At 41.5% G+C, this 20000-nt stretch overlaps 2 protein-coding genes across 7 annotated transcripts in view; both read left to right on the top strand.

Annotated features, from left to right (window-relative positions):
* Pigx (phosphatidylinositol glycan anchor biosynthesis class X) overlaps nt 1-2790 on the top strand; it is a 15211-nt gene extending 12421 nt beyond the window's left edge. For 2 of the 4 annotated variants that reach the window (XM_031363642.1, XM_031363643.1), the window contains 2 exons: nt 1628-1728; nt 2579-2790. In XM_031363642.1, coding sequence (XP_031219502.1) covers nt 1628-1728; nt 2579-2722 — 245 coding nt within the window. In that variant the 3' untranslated portion in view covers nt 2723-2790. The remainder of the gene's footprint in view (nt 1-1627; nt 1729-2578) is intronic. The other 2 variants (XM_031363641.1, XM_031363640.1) reach the window with 1 other exon arrangement.
* Nucleotides 2791-8153: 5363 nt separating this feature from the next.
* The window catches only part of Pak2 (p21 (RAC1) activated kinase 2), a 69300-nt gene continuing 57453 nt past the window's right edge, over nt 8154-20000 (top strand). For all 3 annotated transcript variants that reach the window (XM_031363635.1, XM_031363634.1, XM_031363636.1), the window contains exon 1: nt 8154-8432. The gene's annotated coding sequence lies outside the window, so the exon portion shown is untranslated. The remainder of the gene's footprint in view (nt 8433-20000) is intronic.

Here is a 20000-nt window from a genome sequence, read left to right as displayed (position 1 = left end):
AAGACAGGGTTTCTCTGTGTAACAGCCCTGGCTGGCCTCGAACTCAAGATATCCGCCTGCCTCTGCCTTCCTGATGCCGGAGTTATTTAAAGAGAAACAGACCTCTCCCCTGCCCCTCGGCTGTTCCCTGTGTTCTTCTCTGCCAGTCTCCTCTATGCGCTAGGACCTGCAGTGAGCTCACTCTGACACTTGCTTCCTCTCTTATTCTAAGCTGTTTTAAATTTTATGTATATTTGTGGCTGTATGTGGATTTGTGAGCTTCTGAGTACAGCGCCCAAAGCACCCAGAAGCTGGTGTCCAATTCCCTGGAGGAGCTGTAGTTAAGGCAGTTGTGAGCCACCCACCATGCATGCTGGGAACCAAACTCAGGTTCTCTGGAAGATCGGGAAATGGTCTTAACCTCTGAGCCTGCCTCCTCCCCATCCCCAGCCGCAATTCTTTTTTTTTTTTTTTTTTTTTTTTTTTTTTTTTTTTTTTTTTTCCGAGACAGGGTTTCTCTATGTAGCCCTGGCTGTCCTGGAGCTCACTTTGTAGACCAGGCTGGCCTCAAACTCAGAAATACGCCTGCCTCTGCCTCCCAAGTGCTGGGATTAAAGGCATGTGCCACCACCGCCTGGCTAGCCCTCAATTCTTAATGGGCATGATTTTCTTTTTCCAGGTGTTTTTGAGACAGGGTTTCTCAGTGTAGTGGTGGCTGACCTGGAACTCAGGGATCTGCCTGCCTTTGCCTGCTGAGTGCTGGGATTAAATGGTGGTATATGCCACCATTCTTGGGTGTATCTCCCTTTGCACAAATACAAGAGGGAAAAAAAAACAGGTGTTTGTATACTTTAAAAACTCGGTATGTGGAAGCAGTGGGGATCAGGAGTTGAAGACCATCTTTGGCTTCATAGTGAGTACAAGGCCAATTTAGGCTACATGAAATTGTTGTCAAACAACAAAAGAAGACCGAAAGTCCAGGCTGTAGACCAGGCTGGCCTCGAACTCAGAAATCTACCTGCCTCTGCCTCCCGAGTGCTGGGATTAAAGGTGTTCGCCACCACCGTCTGGCTCTGTTCACTTTCTTTATTCAGTTGTGTTTTCTGTTCCCTTAAATGACACCATTACTTATCTAAATAAACTTTGAGGCAGTTTCTCTCCTGAGAAAACACAGAATTCTGATACTGTTTGCTTTGATCTGGTCTACAGAGTGAGAGTTCTTCTTAGGGATGTTTGATATGGAAAAGTATCAGGCTGTATACCAAAGACATGTTCTTACTTTTCTGAGTATAATTCAGATACTTCAGAACAGGTTTTTGAAACAATAGGTCTGTTTTTCTGAAGCGATCCTTTAAAAAGAGACAACTTTACATTTTTAGTGGAATTTTGTTAACAAACCATGTTTCGATTCTGTGATCACCATTGCAATTTTATGTCTTACGTATCCACATAAGAAAAGACATTGGCATACCAGCCTCTGACAGATGGGTCTGAACCATCTATAGTGTGTGCTAAAATGTTTGGATTCTCATATCCTAGCAGAAATGAGTCCTGGTGAAGTGCAAGACAGCTATAGCCTTGAATCTAAATACAAGTTTTCTGATATCTCGTCCCTACCCCCACCCCCCCACCCCCATTTTTTTTTCAGAGTTTCCAATCTTGAAATGCTGGGCTCAGTCAGAAGTAGCAGCTCCTTGTGCTTTGAAGAGTGAGGAGATCTGCCAGTGGAAAAACATGCAGTACAAATCTGTAAGATGTTCTATGCTGCTCTTAAATAGCGCTACCTCATTTCAAAGTCTGTCTGCTGTATTTAAAGGGTTAGCATGTAGTATTTTTTTAAAAGATTTATTTATTATTATACATAAGTACACTGTAGCTGTCTTCAGACACACCAGAAGAGGGCATGGGGTCTCACTAAGGATGGTTGTGAGCCACCTCGTGGTTGCTGGGATTTGAACTCAGGACCTTAGGAAGAGCAGTCAGTGCTCTTACCAGCTGAACTATCTTGCCAGCCCAGCATGTTGTATTCTAATACAGAACACTTTGGCTACTTTAATATTGTATCTTTGCTACTGATAGCCACAGTAGGAAAGTCAGTATCATTTAAATTGGGAGCTGGTGGTGTAGGGCAGTCCCATGCCTCATTGGTTCAGAGTACAACATAGCTGGCACCCTTTTAGCTGGCACCCTTTTAGCTGGCACCCTTTGTAAAGGTGTGAAATGGCAAGGAAAAGCAGTGCAAATCCATTCAGTTTCCTTCACAGCAGGAAGACTAGAGGTTTAAGGTTTAAAGCTGTCCTCAGCTACTGGGAGCCGAGGACAGTGACTCTTCATCCCTTAGCCACCATCACCTGCCTATAGCTCCTTCAGTAGCATTGGGACCTTAGAGGTGACTCCAGCTGCTGTGAGCTATAGAGGTGACAGCCATAGTATGTCCAGAAGGATGCACTTTATAGCTGTTTCCACATCTTTTGGCTCTTACTCTTTCTGCCCCTCTTGGGAGAAGTTCTCAGAGTCTTGAATGGCAGGAGCTTGATGTAGATGACCCATCCATACTGAGCACCTGAATGTCTAATTTTCTCTTCCCATCTTTCCACAGATACTTAAGAATTTGACAGTGCAGGTTCCAGTGGGACTGACTATACATACCTCTTTAGTGTGTTCTGTGACGCTGCTCATTACGATTCTGTGTTCTACTTTGATCCTTTTAGCTGTTTTCAAATATGGCCATTTTTCCCTGTAAGTTTTGTACAGTGAAGTGTTTTCTATGAACCTAATAAATGAGACCTATTCATTTGTGACAAGAATTCAGAATTAACTGGTTATTTTGTCTTCATTTATGGTTAAAATTGTGTTTGCCAGGCAGATCTCTTGACAGTTCATGACCAGCCTGGTCTATATTGTGAGACACTGTCTGGAAAAACAAACAAACAAAAAAATGTTTTGTTTCCCCGAGGAAGTTTGGGGTCATTGTCAGATAATTGAAAATTTTAGTGCTTTATTATATAACTTTTAAGCGCTCTTTGGTAGTCTAGTAGAGAAGGCTTCATTGTGTTAAATTAATACTTAGAAGTGACAGTCTTCATTTGATATAGAGAAATGAGCTCATTATTTATTAGTGTCAAATTATTCTCCTTTTGTGAATAGAACATTTTAATTTACATTAAACATGGAGATACCCTTATAACTAAAAATGAAGTAATTTAGATGATTATTTACAAAAAATGCAGATGACTACCTAAAGTTGACTTCTGGCCTTTACAGTCATGTGCATGTGCACACACACATCGCTTTAGAAGAAGAATGTTGGCCCAGTGTGGTATGCGCCTTTGATTCAGGCCTTGAAGGGGAGGCAGGAGGCCAAGTATACTGACTTTGTTTGTGTTGAGTAATGAGAACTGATAACTCTTTACATACAGTTCCTTACTCTGCTAAGGTCTTTTAATGTTTTATGAGAATAAATCATTCATAATTTTACACGTAAGATTTGATTTGCCACAACAATTCTTATTGATTTAAATGTTAGAAGAGGCAACCCAGTGCTGTAAAGTTAGTAATATTAGAAATCTTTTGTTGAGCCGGGTGGTGGTGGCGCACGCCTTTAGTCCCAGCACTTGGGAGGCAGAGGCAAGTGGATTTCTGAGTTTGAGGCCAGCCTGGTCTACAGAGTGAGTTCCAGGACAGCCAGGACTACACAGAGAAACCCTGTCTCAAAAAAACAAAAAGAACAAACAAAAAAAAAGAAATGCCTATAGACATCCAAATGTTTGTTATTATAACTCCTACATCACAATTAAAATCCAAAGTGTTTTTTTTTCTAATTAGCAAACTCAGGCAAAACCTATTACTTCAGAATCAACTGTTTCTTTCAAGCCACAGTAATACTTAAATAGGATTTAAGAACTGAAGGCAGAAACTTGGTTGGTTGGAAAACTAATTAAACTTCTAGCTTGCTCACATAGAATCACAAAAAGGCACAATTGTGCCTTCACAGAGGCAGAGTCCACTAGACTCACAGGTGTTGGACAGGCATCAGGAATTTTTACAGCTAGGCATAGTGGCTCATGCCTTTAATTCTAGTACTCCAGAGGCAAAGGCAAGTGAATCTATGAATTCAGAGTCAGCCTGGTCTACCTAGTGAATTCCAGAATTTTGTGTTTTTGTTTAGTGTATTTAATGAGACCTTGTCCCCGCCCCCTCCCCCGAAAAATCAAATATAGACAGGCTATTGAGAGTATTGAGCAGGCTGGGGGTGATGCCTCACACCTGTAATGTCAGCACATAGAGAGGAAGATAATCAGGCTTTCAATTTCAAAATTAGCCTTGGCTATATAGCCAATTTGAGATCAGCCTGGATTACATACTACATGAGACCATTCTCAACTTACCCCCTCCCAGAGGGAGGGGAGAGGGAGAGAATTTAGCACCCTGAGATCAAGGCATCCAAGACATTCTGCTGACCTTTCTTCGCAATTACTTGTGAGAGTGCCAGGTGACACCCCCAGAATCACCTGTGGTCTTGGGAAAGTCCACTTGCTCATCTCTACAGGTTACAAGTTGTAAGAGCTGTGGGGTAGGTAATATGCCTTTGGTGCATTTCCTCCACTTCAGACACCTCTGCAGGGAGGTACTCCAGGACAGCTGCACTCTTCTCAGCTGAGCCCATCCACAGAGGGCTACCCTAGATTCCAGGTGTTGTGAGTGGAGGGAACTGTAAGCTGGCTTGTTGTGACTAGGAACTGATTTTTGTCTTGGTCTTTAGAGCAGTGGTTCTCAACTTGTGGGTCACAACTCCCAAAAACCATCGGAAAGACCACGGGTATTTGTATTATGATTCATAGCAGTAGCAAAATTACAGTTATGAAGTAGCAATGAAAATAACTTTATGGATTTGGGGTCAGTCACCAATGTATTGAAGGGTTGCAGCATCAGGAAGGTTGAGAGCCACTGCTCTAGGGTCTTACCAGGCCTTAGCACTGCTCTTTCATATAATGAAGCTCAAAAGAAAGAAGGCATGGGCACTGAGATGACATGCCAGTAGAGGCACTTGGGCACAGGCCTGACTCTGCCTGAGTTGGATTCCTGGATCCCCCAAAGTGGCAGGAGTAAATGGACTTCTGAATTGTTATATGTGTATACAAGGAAGAGAAAGGAAAATTTAAAAATAAAATCAAAGTAGAGAAAAACCTAGTCATTTTAGTTCCTAAACTAAATCCCACTGCTTATTCCTCCATCCTATGGAGATTCAAACTGCATTAAGACTATTTCTAGCTTATCTGTGTGTCTGAGTGTTTTGCTTGCATCAATATATGTGCACCACATGAGTCTGGTACCCAGGAAGGAATCAGAGCTCCTGAAACAGGAGTTACAGATGGTTGTGAGCTACTATGTGGTTGCTGGAAATTGAACAGTTTCTCTGGAAGAGCAGCCAGTGCTCTTAACTGCTGAGCCATTTCTCCAGCCACCCTAAACTTCTTTTTTAAGTAAAGTCCACCTTTGCTTAAGTATGGGTATGTGTGTGTACTCATTCATATTCCTACGTACATGAGTGCATATGTGTGCATGTGTGTGTATGTGTGCATAAACACACATAAAAAACTAGTTTTGTTCAGTTGAACCAAATTTTATCAGTCTTTAAACATAAAGTTGGAGCTGGAGAGATTGCTCAGTGGTTAAGAGCACCGACTACTCTTCCAGAAGTCCTGAGTTCAATCCCCAGCAACCACATGGTGGCTCACAACCATCTGTAATGGGATCTAATTCTGGTGTATCTGAAGACAGCAACAGTGTATACATATATAAAATAAATTAAAAAAAAAAAAACAAAAACATTAAGTTAATGTTTAAGATTGTGTCTTATATAATCCAGTACTGTATCCATTTATAGGGGTGTTGAGAAATGTAAGAAAAACCATGATTGATACCAACTTTGATATGACTCTTGTTGCCTGATCAGTAGATGATACATGTCTGAGTTTGGCTGCTTTATGTTATTGTCCTTCCATTGACATTGAGTAGGTGTTCTGGATTTTCGATCAGTTTTGTAATTGTGTGTGGTCCTTTTTTGTTTAGGCCAAGAGAATGGATATTGTTGTCCTATTCATTGTCTCCCAGGATTTGTTCCACTTTTATGATTTATTTATCTTAAAGAGTTGCGTTAGGTTCTTTTGGATACAGAAAACAGAAAAACAGCTCACCTCTGCTAGGGGTGGTGGTAGGGACCCAGGTGTGTATTAATGTGTATCTCAGTCACTTTCCAAGAGTTTATATCTGTTTGCTAGTTAGTTTGGAGAATGCTACATGCTTTAGGAACTAAAAAGAACTTTTGCAGCTCTAATGAATTGGAATATAATGGATTTAAGGATTATTCTAGAAAAGCTACTTATTTTGATAATCCATGTTCAATGCTAATTATAGGAAAATAGAATTAGAGGTAAACAGCCAACATCCATGTAAAGTGACATACAGTGTTATGTTACTCAAACATACATCCTATGTTACTAGTGGGTAGCTGAATGTAGGATTTGATAGGCTGCAGAGAAGAGGGTGTCATGAAGTTCATCTAACCTCCAACTCACTACGTAACCATTTAACTCCTCGTCCTCCATCCTTCCTCTACCTCTCAGTACTCAATTTCCTCATCTTACCTCAGCCACCCAAGTGGTGGAATTACAGGTTTGCTTTGTCATATCTTGTACTACAGCATTTTCTAATATACACATTTTACACGAAGCTGCAGCTACACAAGTCTTGTGGTTTTGGTTGCGAGTCTAGCCTTTAAGGGCTGAGATGTCTCTCCAGCCCTTCATGGAGCTTCTTCACTGACCGTGTCATTCCTCTTCCTACTTGTAATCCATTCCCCTCGGTTCTTCCGGTTTTCTTTTTCTGTTTTCACTTTGAATGCCACCTTCTCTGCCCACTCTGTCCACAGTAAACCCTCAGTTTTCCCCCCTTTAACAGGTATCAATGTTTTGATTATTATGTTTTCATATTTTTAACCTTTACAAAGACTAGGTGAAGCATATCCATCCTCAAATCTCTGGTGCTTAATGGTTTTTTTTTGTAGATAATAGTTATTGACATAGTTGTAGAATAAGAATACATAGATTGGAATTATTTAAGATTTATATTGAGAAAATGTATTTTCACTATTGCTGTACAAGAGCATCTACATAAGACTGTTAAATTGATTGTTGTTTTATATCAAACAACTTTTATAATACTTATTTTTGTTGTTATAATGTTTTATTAATTTTAAGGAATATGACAAAAAAGATATTGTAGGTATTGAAGGGGGGGTCTCTGGAAGGAGCGGTGGTACAAAAGGGGAACAAGAATGTGATTCAATTCTATTTACTTAAAATATGTTTTTAAATGTTAACAAATTCAGATAAATTGAAATCATGTAACTTTTCTCATCATAATGCAATAAAAGTTTAAAAATAAAATAAAATAAAAAAAGAAAAAGAAAAAATACATAGATTAACTCCTCCGTTGATAAAATACAGAAAAATAGCTGGGCAGTGGTGGCGCACTCCTTTAGTCCCAGCACTTGGAAGGCAGAGGCAGGTGGATTTCTGAGTTCGAGGCCAGCCTGGTCTACAGAGTGAGTTCCAGGACAGCCAGGGCTACACAGAGAAACCCTGTCTCGAAAAACCAAAAAAAAAAAAAAAAAACCGGAAAAAAAAATACATCTTTGCAAAGAGTGAGGACCTAATTTAGCAGCATAATCTGGTTAAACTTGTAGGTTAAAAAAAAGCAAAGTGAGCTGGACAGTGGTTCCCAGCACTCAGGAGGCAGAAGCAGGCGGCTCATTAGTTCAAGGACTACAGAGTGAGTCTCAGGACAGCCAGAACTGCACAGAGAAACCCGGTCTCGAAGGCCCGCCCCTCCCCCTAAAAAGCCAAGTGGTTTATGGATAAATTCTCAGAAACAACCTGTATACGCAAACATGTATAGATCGGCTGTTCTCCGTCAGCATCTTCAGTAGGTAAAACGTAACTGCAGGCAATGCAGAATGCTGAATTAAACGAGAGACGTGTTTTCTCTGTAATGCCCACTGTCCCGAGTCGCCTCGCAGATGACTAGACTACGGTTCCCAGCAGCCCTGTGAGAGCCCGCCCCTCTGGGCATGACGTCACTCTTGGGGGCGGAGCTATCTTACGGCCCCGCCCCGCGCCCCACCGTCGCCGCCCTCCCCCAGGGTTGTGGCCACGCGCAGCGGCAGCGGTTGTTCCGCTTCCCCTCCGGCCCGGGCCGTCGCCATTGCCGAAGGCTCCTGCCCTCCCCTCCCTGGCCCAAGGGGTTCTGCGCCTCACGGCCTCGGTAGCGACGGCCGCGCCCCGCGCCGCTCCCCTCCGCCCTGCCCTCCTCCCTCTCTGCTCCCCAGCTCAGTGCTCGCCCGCGTCTGCCCGGCAGCCCGCCCTGGGTCGGGCGGAGACCTTTCCTCTCTGGTAAGTACGAACGCCGCTCGCCCGGGCCGGGCCGGGCCGAGCCGCCGCCCTCCTCCCGCCTCCGCGGCCTGGGCCCAGCGGCCCAGGACGCTAGCACCTGCGGGCGGGCCCGCGGCTCCGGGCGGCGGCTCATTGTCTGCGCGCCCTGGCTCTCCGCTTCGGCCGAGGGGAAGCTTGCTGGGCGGTGGGGACCCTGGCCACTCCGGCCGCCTTTGCCCTTCTCCCCCGCGAGCGCTGCATCGGACGACTCGGGTTTGTTCCTGGATGTTCCCTCCTTTACCAGCTGCGTTCTCTGCAGCCTCGTTGCTCGGGAATCCTGTCGCGAGCTCCTTAAGTTCAGTCTGTAAACTCTTCCTCATTCTCCACATTAGGAAAAAGTTTTTCAGGGCTCTGGGAGCCTGCGCTTAAGAACAGAACTTAAGGATATTACAGTTTTTGCTTGATCTTCAGCCAGGAGGTGAATATTTGCTTCTTAAGGTTAACTTGGGCTGAGGTTGGCTTTTCACCATGTTTGGCTGTCTGAAACACTCACCATAAAAAAAAAAAAAAAAAGTTGCTGCAAATAACTTAGTCGACTCAGCCTTTTGATTAGTTCTAGATTAAGTTGTCCAAGACAGAAGTGTGTAAAATAATTGCCCATTGTGGCTTGATGGGAGGTTCTCCCCGTCTCCTGTCTTAATAGAAATAGGTAGAGTGGAAGTGAGATTTGTTTCCTCTTTGACAAATCACCAACTCCCATCGATAGCCGCCAGGTTCTTCTTTACAAGTGACTTATAGATTTCCTAGCTTTTCATTTCTAACCTTTTTAAAAAGACAACCAAACCGGTTAGGCCCCAAAATTAGACAACGACGAGCTGTGTTTTGGATGAAGGTTGTGCACGTCACGTTTTTCCCCTGCCCTGCTGTGTTCGACTCTTCCGCTCTTATAAGTAGGCAGGATATTGAAATAAATACACAAGAATTTGCTCTGGGGATTTTGTTTTTTTGTAGAGCTATCCAAAAAGAATAGTATGAATAAAACTAGGTTGGGATGAAGGCAGTGAATAGTAATTTTTAAAGCAGGTTAGGGCATGTCAACTTTGCCAGAAGCTCTGTGGCATTTGTAGAACATTCTTGCTTGTTTCTACCCCAGTTCTTCAGTTTTGTGTGTGTGTGTGTGTGTGAAGGAAGCCTTTTTCATTTACTTTTACACCCATCCTTTGCCTTTCCTAGACAGGGCCTCATTCCAGCTCAGGCTGTTATGACACTCTTCCTGTCTCAGCCTTGCGTGCTGGGATTACACGTGTTAGCCAGCATATTTGGCAGCCTCTGTTTTTAGATCTTCCTAGAGATTAATTAGCCAGGAACAGTATTGCACATTTACATCAGGGAAACTGAATTTTATATTGTTGCATAGATAGATAGATAGATAGGTAGGTAGGTAGGTAGGTAGGTAGGTAGGTAGGTAGGTAACTTTTGGGTTTTGGTAAAAGAGGTTGCCCTAAATTAAAAATGTTTCGTTCTTGTTTTCACTAGTCTATTAACCTTTCCCTCTACCAGGCTGTGGGGGAAAATGGATTAGTATCAAGTACTGCCATCCTTTGGTACCATGAGTTGTTCTTAGGTTAATGAGTAGTCTTGACACTAGGGATTTAGGTGTAGAAATGTCAGGGAATGAAAAAGTACCTGGAAGTTAGCTTCTGCTATTTCTTTCTCTTTTTTAACCCCTTGTACTGAATTGAGCCACAGTCCTCCCTGGGATGCCAGGCAGGCGCTCCATCACTGACTACAACACCAATCCTCTCTTCATTTTTGAGACAGTCTCACTCAGTTTCCCGGGCTGGTATTGAACCCCCTTTCGACCAGGTAAGCCTTGAACTGGGGTTCTTTCTTCTCAACCTCCCTAGTAGCTGGGATTGCAAACCTGTGCAGGCAGAATGTCACATTTCTTTCCAAAAGCAGGTGTTTGTTTATTTTTCTTTTGAGACTGCCTCTTTGTATGATACCCAGGTTTGTTTCAAACTGCTGGACTTAGCTCTGCATCAGAATCCTAGTAAATGAGATTACAAAAGTGCACCATTGTGTTAGGCAAGCAGACATGTTTTTAAAGAAAGAATTTTGGGGTTTTTCACTTATCTTGAGGCCTTGGTTCCAAATTTACCTTTTGAGAGAAAGAGATTAATTCTTCTGGGCTTTGTGATACCAGCCCTGAAACCTAAATTCAGGAAGTGATAGTTTTTCGTTGGTATATGTCTGATAAAAGGTTCTCATGTTTCTTTGATCTTTATGATAGGCAAGTTTCCAAGTAGACATGATGAAGGCTAGTTTTACATGTTTTAAATGGGGGAACTTAAAACTTGTTCTGGTTAGCTAAGGATAAACTCTGAAGTATACTTTCATAAAATGCAGGAGCTTGAATGAGTTGCCAAGTATAAAACAAGTAGCTATGGCTGAATCCCAACTATCTTCATCAGTATTGGTTATTACAGTAATAATGTTCAGTATACAGTTCTTCCGGTTTTCTTGATTGGGTTCATATTGGACTGTGTTGAAGTCTTGAGACTATATCAGGTCTTTCCTCAAGCACTTCTAGTTACAGAATTAACTGTTGTCTAATTAGAGGGAAGTTGTTACTTGCAAACTGTGCTTCTGAGTTCTCTTAGGTGAAATTCCTATTTTTTTAAGGATTTTTTAAAAATGTGTATGTGTGTTTTGCCTGCATGTGTGCGTATGTACCATGTGGGTGTCTATGAAGGCCAGTATAGGGTGTCAGATTCCTGGAACTGGAGTTACAGACAGATGTGAGCTGCCAAGGGTGCTGGGTGCTGAACTGAGTCATCTCTCCTGCCCTTCCTTTTTACTTTTTAAGCCTCTGTAAAAGCAGAGAGAGAAGGTAAAAAATGTTCCTAATTATAATTAAGAAATACTGTTTTCTGTGATCAAAATTAGTTTCGCTGCTTCATTTCCTTTCTTTATTTTTTCTTTTCTTTCTTTTTTGTTTGAGACATGGTTTCTCTGTGTAGCCCTGGCTGTCCTGGAACTCACTCTGTAGACCAGGCTGGCCTCGTACTTAGAGATCCACCTACCTCTGCCTCCTGAGTGCTGGGTTTAAAGGTGTGCACCACTACTTCCTGGTTTGGTAATTAGCCTGGACATTCATTCAGTATTGTAAAGTTCTTTCCTGTCTTGTGTAGTGAAAGTTACTCTGTGTGTCCCAGGAGCTGGAGTTTGAATGTTGGCTCTTCTAATTATTGCTCTTGGGCAAGATAACTTTTCTTTTTTTCTGAGTTTGTTCTTTGAGTCAATTTTGTACATGTATATAGGAAGGGAATTCTGATTATTGTAACCCTTAACTTCCCACCCGTAAGACTCTCCCTTACAAGTCTTTTTACTACATATATCATATGTTATATTATATATATTGTGATATATATGGTTTTTGTTGTTATTGTTGTTGGGTTTTTGGGGGTGGATTGAGATCCATTAAGTTTAGCCAGGGTCTTTGTCTGTTTGATCATGGCTTTGTGCCTCTGTTTTCTTACTTTTTTGTTGTTGTTGTTTTTTGTTTTTTCAAGATAGGGTTTCTCTGTATAGCCCTGACTGTCCTGGAACTCACTCTGTAGACCTGGGTGGCTGGCCTCAAACTCAGAAATCCACCTGTGTCTGCCCCACAAGTGCTGGGATTAAAGGAGTGCGCTACCACTGTCCGGCATGTCTCTGTTTTCTATTGCTGTGATAAACACCATGACCAAAACCAGTTTAGTTCATCTTAGAGTAGTTTATAATTAGTGCGTCACTGAGGAAAGTCAGGGCAGGAACTCAAGCAAGAACCTGGAGATGGGAACTGAAGCACAGACCATGGAGGAACAGTGCTTATTGGCTTGCTGTCCATGACTACCTCAACCTGCTTTTTGTATAACACAGTAGCACCTACCCAGGAGTGGCATTGTCCACATTGGACTGGGCTTTCCCTCATCAATCATTAAAAGAAAATGCCTCAGGCTGGTGAGATGGTGTAGAGGGTGAGAGCATTGACTAGCCTTTCTCTTCCGAAGGCCCTGAGTTCAAATCCCAGCAACCACATGGTGGCTAACAGCCACCGTAATGAGATCTGACGCCCTCTTCTGGTGTGTTTGAAGACAGCTACAGTGTACTTAGATATAATAATAAATAAATCTTTGGGCCAGAGTGAGCAGAGGTCCTAAAGTCAGTTCCCAACAACCAGATGAAGGCTCACAACTATCTGTACAGCTACAGTGTGTACTCATATGCATAAAATAAACAAATAAATCTTAAAAAAAAAAAGTGCCTCCACCTCAATTTGATGGAGGCTTCTCGGTAAAGACCCCCTCTTCTCAAGTAACTATATCAAGTAGACAAAAATGATTCAGCAGTGTGGGACTCCATATTAGAGCCTGGCAAGCACACACTGAGTACACAACTGAGTACTCACAACTGAGTCTGGGTGGTGTCTTTCCCAGAGTCCATCAGTAGCCAATAGTTAGTCAGGGTTGCATAGGGCATCACCTCAGCCTCTCCGGGATTCATGATTAGCTGTTGATAAGCCTGGTCTAAGATACTAATTTTGCTTTCTCATCTGTTAGATGTAAAAATAATACTGTAAATACCAGTTTCATAGAGCTGTTTAGATCAAATGAGATAATACAAATACTGAGCAAGTACTGAGTGCTACAAATGGTAGGTTTTTTTTTGTTTTTTTGTTTTTGTTTTTGTTTTTGTTTTTTTCTGAGACAGGGTTTCTCTGTATAGCCCTGGCTGTCCTGGAACTCACTCTGTAGACCAGGCTGGCCTCAAACTCAGAAATCCACTTGTCTCTGACTCCCAAGTACTGGGATTAAAGGTGTGCACCACCACTGCCCTGCTAGTTTTCTCTTATAGATACTTTAATACTTAGATTTGTTTTTTGTTTTGTTTTGTTTTTTGTTTTTGTTTTTTTAGATTTATTTATTTATTATATGTAAGTACACTGTAGCTGTCTTCAGACACACCAGAAGAGGGCGTCAGAACTCATTACGGGTGGTTGTGAGCCACCATGTGGTTGCTGGGATTTGAACTCATGACCTTCTGAAGAGCAGTTGATGCTCTTACCCACTGAGCCATCTCACCAGCCCCTTAGATTTGTTTTTTAAACTGGGTATAGTGGTAATAGCAACCACACCTGTGATAGTCCATACCTGTGCTCCCAGCACTTAAGATATGAAGGCTGTTCCCCGTTCTTAGCTTGTGGGGAATTCAGTCATGCTTCAAAAATGTCTTTCTAGGGGAAGTTGGAATCACAGAATTAGAGATTAAAGGCGTGCAGTAGATTTAAAAAATTTTTTCTTAAATGTAAAAGGTATACGTATTTCTCATATAAAATGTATAAAGTAGTAGACACTATTAAGCAGTACAAAAATTACTTTAGTCTCAGCTGTCAGCAGTAACCACCATAACAACGTAGAATACATTTTCTTATCATAAAAATAGATTCTAAAAATAGTACATAAAGGTTCAAGTAACTTGATTATTTAGAGTAAAAGGTGAAAATTGCTGCTTCCTCACATTCTACCTCCATTCCTTTGATGGATCCACCCCAGCCACTGTTAACAGTTTTAATAGTATTCCCCGTATGTCTGTCTGTGTGTACCCTATGTGCTCCGTGCCCTCAGAGGCCAGAAGAGGCCAGTGGATCCTCTGGGACTAGAGTTGCAGACAGTTGTAAGGTGCCATATGGGTGATGGGGATTGAACACCAGGCCTTTGGAGGAGCACTCAGTGCTTTTAATTGCTGACCCATCTCTCCAGTTCCACATTGTTATTTTATTTAATAAGAAGTTAGAAGTATGGGGCGTGTATTTTTTACTTGATTTTAATTCTTTTGTTTTGTGTTCCTGAGACAGTCTGAGTATGTTGCCTGGCCGGCCTTGAACTCATGTTGATCCCCTTTTCTGAGCCAACCAAGTGCTAGGATTATAGGTTGAGCTACAGTGACCTGTTTACCTTGATTTTAAAATTGGAAAACAAAGAACCTTTGTATATTGATTTCCATATACATAATACAGTGATGCCTCATCATTTTAGCAATTATGATACTCTTATCTGTGCTCATTTATGATTTTCTAATTCTGAGCCTTGAGAGCCTTTAATGAGCTTCCCATGTATCTGCACATATGCATGTTTATGTCCTTCCTCTAAGAGGATTAAATGATTTTTATTATTAAAATTAAAAAATATTTCATGTACATTGTGGGAAGGGACATGTGAAGGTCAAAGGGCAACTTGTGGGACTCTGTTCTTTCCTGTGTTCTCTCCTTCCATGTGGGTTGTATTGAATCAGGTCATGAGGCTTGGCAGCAAGCACCATTTACATTCCTACCTCCCCTCCCCAGCCCCTCAAACTGAACTCATCTTCCCTACAAAGAGAATTTTAAAAAAAATTTTTTTGTTGTTTTTGGAGACAGGGTTTTTGTGGGTAGCCCCGGCTGTCCTGGCGCTCACTCTGTAGAGCAGGCTGGTCTCGAACTCAGAGATATACCTGCCTCTGCCTCCTGAGTGTTGGGGCTAAAGACATGCATCACCACCACAGCCACCTCTGGCTGTGTTTAAGTTTTTAATAAGAGCCATCTTACTGTGTATGACATATCTCATTGTAGTAACTATTAGTGACATTGAGTGACAAGGAGCTAGATGTGGCAGTGGTATATTTAGTTTCATGAGAAACTTCAGTACAGTTTTCAAAGCTGTATTTCTTGCATTTCACATCCTTGCAAGCATGTGGATTTTATCTTTTCTAAAACATGTAATAGTGGTATATGCTTGGTTATTGTCTCTTTAAATCTCACAGTGATGTGTAATGTTGAACATCTTTTCATTTGCTGCTGTGCCATTTGTATGTCATCTGTGATAGGGTGTCTCATGCGCTATTTTGTACATTCTTAATAGAGTTGTTCATTTTCCTGTTACTCGGTAATGAGTTCTTTGTACATGTTTCACGTAATAGTCTTCTAAATCAGGAATGGTTTTTTGTGGATATTTCTACTGGTCTCTGGCTGTCTGATGTGCTCTGGTGTGGTATTGTTTGGTGACAAGTAGGTTCTGTATTTTTTGAGATCTTTTTTACAGATTGTATGTTATCAGTAAATAATTGGCCTATTTAATATTTTTTTGTATCTATACTTATTTTTGGTATTTCTCTGGTGGGGGCACAGGTGCATCAGGGAGCACCTTCCAGAATCTGGATCTCACCGTGTGGGTTCAGTGGATGTCAGGCTTGGCATCAAGCACCTTTACCCACCTCACAGTCCTGCATTTTCTTCTTGAGAAGGAGTCTCATGTAGCCCAAGCTGACTTAGAACTCCCTGTGTAGCTGAGGATGAGTTTGAACTCTTGATCTCCTGGCCTAAGTGCTCCACCCTTCTAGTGCTGGGTTAGGTATGTGCTATTTTGCTCTGTTCTGTCTTGGATTTTGTTTTAAAATCTTGTCTGTACCTTTTTCACTCAATATATTATTAAGCTTTGTCTTTCTTTTTTGGTTTTGTTCTCTCTTCTAAGTTGCATGTAGTCTGGTGGGTAGCACACATGCCTGTAATCCCAGCACTTGGGAGGCTGAGGCAAAAGCATAGAGAGTTGGAACCTGGCCTTGGTTACATACTCTCAGGAATAACCTGCTATGGTTTTTGTTTTATTCTAAAATAAAAATATGTTGTAAAAGATGATAATAAATGATTACTTTCTGATGTTGATTAATGATTGCCTTTGTAATTGCTGTTGGGAGGTTGTTTTTTAAATTTTATTGACATTTTATTGAACCCATGTTCTATGAAGTTACCTTCTTAACTTTTTTTCTTTTTTGGAGGTGGGAGTTCTTTTTTTTTTTTAACAGCTTATTTATTTTTATTTTATGTACATTGGTGTTTTGCCTGCATGTGTGACTGTGTTAGGGTGTCAGATCTTAGAGTTACAGACAGTTGTGAGCTGCTATGTGGGTTCTGGGAATTGAACCTGGTTCTGTGGAAGAGCAGTCTTTTTGGTTTTTCGAGACAGGGTTTCTCTGTGTAGCCCTGGCTGTCTTGGAACTCACTCTGTAGACCAGGCTAGCCTCGAACTCTGCCTCCCAAGTGCTGGGATTAAAGGCGTGCGCCACCACTGCCGGCTAGGAAGAGCAGTCTTAAAAGAGTGCTTGCTGCTCTTTCAGAAGACCTAAAGTTTGAGTCCCAGGACCCACATCCAGATTTAAGACCCTCTTCTGGACTCCATGGCCACTTCATCTACATGACGTACATATACATTAAAATAAATAAATCTTTAAAAAAATCTTTTTTCCCTAAAACATGTGACTTTCCAGATTTGATGGTTTTTACCAGATTGCTCCCCTCACCCAATCTAAGATTGCATATGCAAAGCACATTCTGACCACTGAGCTAGCTACATTCCTTGCCATGTTTGGTTTGTGTATATGTGTGTGTCAGAAAGACACAACATTCTTGCATGTACTTGCATGTGTATAGAGGTCCCAAGTTGACATAGGGTGTCTTCCTTGATCCCTCTACCTTATCTGTTGAGTCAGTGTCTCTAGCTGAACCTCACCGCTTGCCAGTAGGGCTAGTCTGGTAAACTAGCTTGCTTCTGGGATGCCCCAGTGTGTGTCCACCATTTTGGGAGCTAGGATTTCCAGCAAGTCAACACCTTGCCTGGCATCTATATGTGTTCTAGGGATCTGGACTCTGATCCTCATGCTAACACTCCCAGCACTTGAACCATTGAGACATCTCTCCAGCTTATTCTGGATTTTTAAGATACAGTATATTCCAGGAGTGGTAGCACAAACCTGTAATCCCAGCGCTCCAGAGGCTGAGATGAGAGATTGGGAGTTCTAGTCTCAAAAGAAAGAAGAAAGACATGTTGCTACTTAGTTAACTCAGGCTTGACCTTCATTCTTCATTAAACAATACTTTGTTTTAGACTGAGTGGGCATTCCTTTGATAGGAAAGAATCTTGTTGTTCCAATTTGCTCCTCTTTGCTTTTGAGTGAAGCTGTGCTTAGGTATTTACTGACCCTTCTACCCTCTGCTCTGTGTGTGTTGACTCTTTTTTTCCTTTCCTATATATGAATTGCCATTTAGAGTTTGACCAAACTTAAGGAAAGCTAGATTTCAGGGTGTTTTGCTCATTTTTTAGTTTTTAGTCTTTGTTGCTTGTGTGTTCTCACTTAATGTCATTGTTGTCATGTTTTATTCTGAGAGGATGGAGCTTGGATGGAGGCCAAGGAGGAAAGACAGTGTCACAGTGTGGATTACAGAATTTCTTCACACTTACTGTTTCCTCTGCATGCCTAGAACATTCTTTCTTTATTTTTAAAAGCCAGGTGTGACTTCTGGCTAATGTGTGTACAATGAGGAGCCTTTCCCCACCATGTTCACTGGCCCCTGTTAGCCTTGCCATGGTGTTAAGCTGCTATTTTCCCATGCTCTGTACTCAAAACCAGAACTAAATCTTCACTCTCTAATATTGAGCAAATCTGCGCACTAAATAAATACATTCGTGGGCCGGGCAGTGATGGCGCACGCCTTTGATCCCAGCACTTGGGAGGCAGAGGCAGGTGGATTTCTGAATTCAAGGACAGCCTGGTCTACAGAGTGAGTTCCGGGACAGCCAAGGCTACACAGAGAAACCCTGCCTCGAAAAAACAAAACAAAACAAAAACCAAAAAAAAAAAAAAATCGTGTTTTGTTGTTTTTCAAACAGTCTCACCATGAAACTCTGTCTAGTCTGGAACTCTTATAAACCTTATAAACCAGGAACTGGCCTTGAATTCAGTAAGACCCACCTGCTTCTGCCTCCCAAGTGCCGATGTTAAAGACACGATCGAGCCACTGTGTTCAGCTTAAGTAAATATATGAATGAATGAATTGAGACTCTTTTATCCTTAAGTAGTACCAATTAACTTTTAGTGTGAAAATATTAAAAGGGTTATTTCTGGAAAGTAGGATAATGAGTATTTATTTTTATTTCAGACTTTATTCTGGATTGAGGGATTATTTTTAGACAGGTTAAATAGGCCTAAGAGAGGATTAAAAGAAAGAGGGTTGTTCAGGAAGACTTGCTCCAGAACATGAGAGTGATCTGAAGGACCATATTGTAGTGTTTGAGCTTTTTATAATGAATGACCATATACTGCTTTTATTTTCAGAATAAAACACTATTAAAACTAACCCCTCACAAACTTGTAAGTGTTGCTTCCTATTGCCTAGGAACTGCAGATGTAGCTTATCTTCTATCACCTGCCACCAATCACCATGTGCCTTCTGACCTTCCTGTCTCATGAGCTACTTGTTCTTCTTACCTAAATTCTACTTCTTTTATGAGTAAGTTAACATCCAAGCAAAATCAGAGCATTAACATCCTGGGTTTTGTCTTGAACATGAAGTAGTGAAAGTGTGAGGCTTTTGATCTGTCTGTTTGATTAGTTGTTAGGATCAAGACATTGACATTTTTATTGTCTTGGTTTTCTAGAATATTAATAATAGTGATATGTCTCCTAATATTTGGGTTTTTATCATCTTAAAGCTCTTTATTCAACTCTAATACCATTGAACATAAAAATCTTTTCATACATATTTACCTTGCAGGTAATTAATTTATTTTTTACTCTTTGTGTGTGTGTTTGTGTGTGTGTGTGTGTGTGTGTGTGTGTGTCTATCCTTGTATGCTTAAGGGTACACAAGCCACAGTGGTCTCCTACCATATGGGTCTTGGTAGTTGAACACAGGTTGTCAGGCTTGGTAAACAGATGCGTTCACGTGCTGGCCAGCCCAACAGACACTATCCATTACGTGCAGGGAGCTAAAGACAGTGCTGAGTCTGAGTGAACAGTCTGGTTAGGTAATCAGATGACTCACTGGATCTGTGCTTGTAGGACTTAGAAGTAGTAAGGGAAGAAATATTCATTCACTGTAGTATTAAGTTAGAAGAAAATTAATGCCATGGCTGTGGTTGGTAGTTTCCTGAGGTATGTAGCAGTTAACCTTAGAATGGGTGTTACTGGATAGCATTGGGATGGAGAGAGTAAGGTGGTCAGCTCATCCTCGTTTGCCCTGGCCTCTGACTGTAACACTGAAAAGTCCTGTGACCCAGGAACTCTCTTGCTTCTAGAAGACGGGATAGTTAATCACTAAGCAGAAAGCCTTTTTGGGAAGGTCACAAGTAAATGTTTGAGAGGGCTGGTAGAAAAACTAAAGAATGGATATATGGAAAGCTTCGAGAGAAAAACTAAAAATACATGCCTCTGGACAGAGAAGCAGCCGGGACTGAAGGTGTCATTGGGCTTCATCCCAACTCCCTTGAAAGGCTTTTATAAAGGGAACCAAAAGCATGTGATATTTCTAAAGTTGCTACCTGCCTTGTAAAGGATAGACTTTGAGAGTAAAGAGTAAAATTGAGGATAATTGGTAGCAGTGAATAAGTGATAGTGATAAGCTAGAGTGAATTGAAAAATCTTATTTTCAAAGGTATGGAGAGTTTGGGAATTGAAAATTAGAGCAAGGTATGAAAACTCAAGTGATTTTAAAAATCATCTTTTTTTTTTTTTTTT

The sequence above is a fragment of the Mastomys coucha genome, unplaced genomic scaffold (assembly GCF_008632895.1).
Source record: "Mastomys coucha isolate ucsf_1 unplaced genomic scaffold, UCSF_Mcou_1 pScaffold12, whole genome shotgun sequence".
Lineage (NCBI taxonomy): Eukaryota > Metazoa > Chordata > Mammalia > Rodentia > Muridae > Mastomys > Mastomys coucha.
The sequence above is the reverse complement of the archived record's forward strand: the minus strand, read 5'-3'. Positions and strand labels throughout refer to the sequence as shown.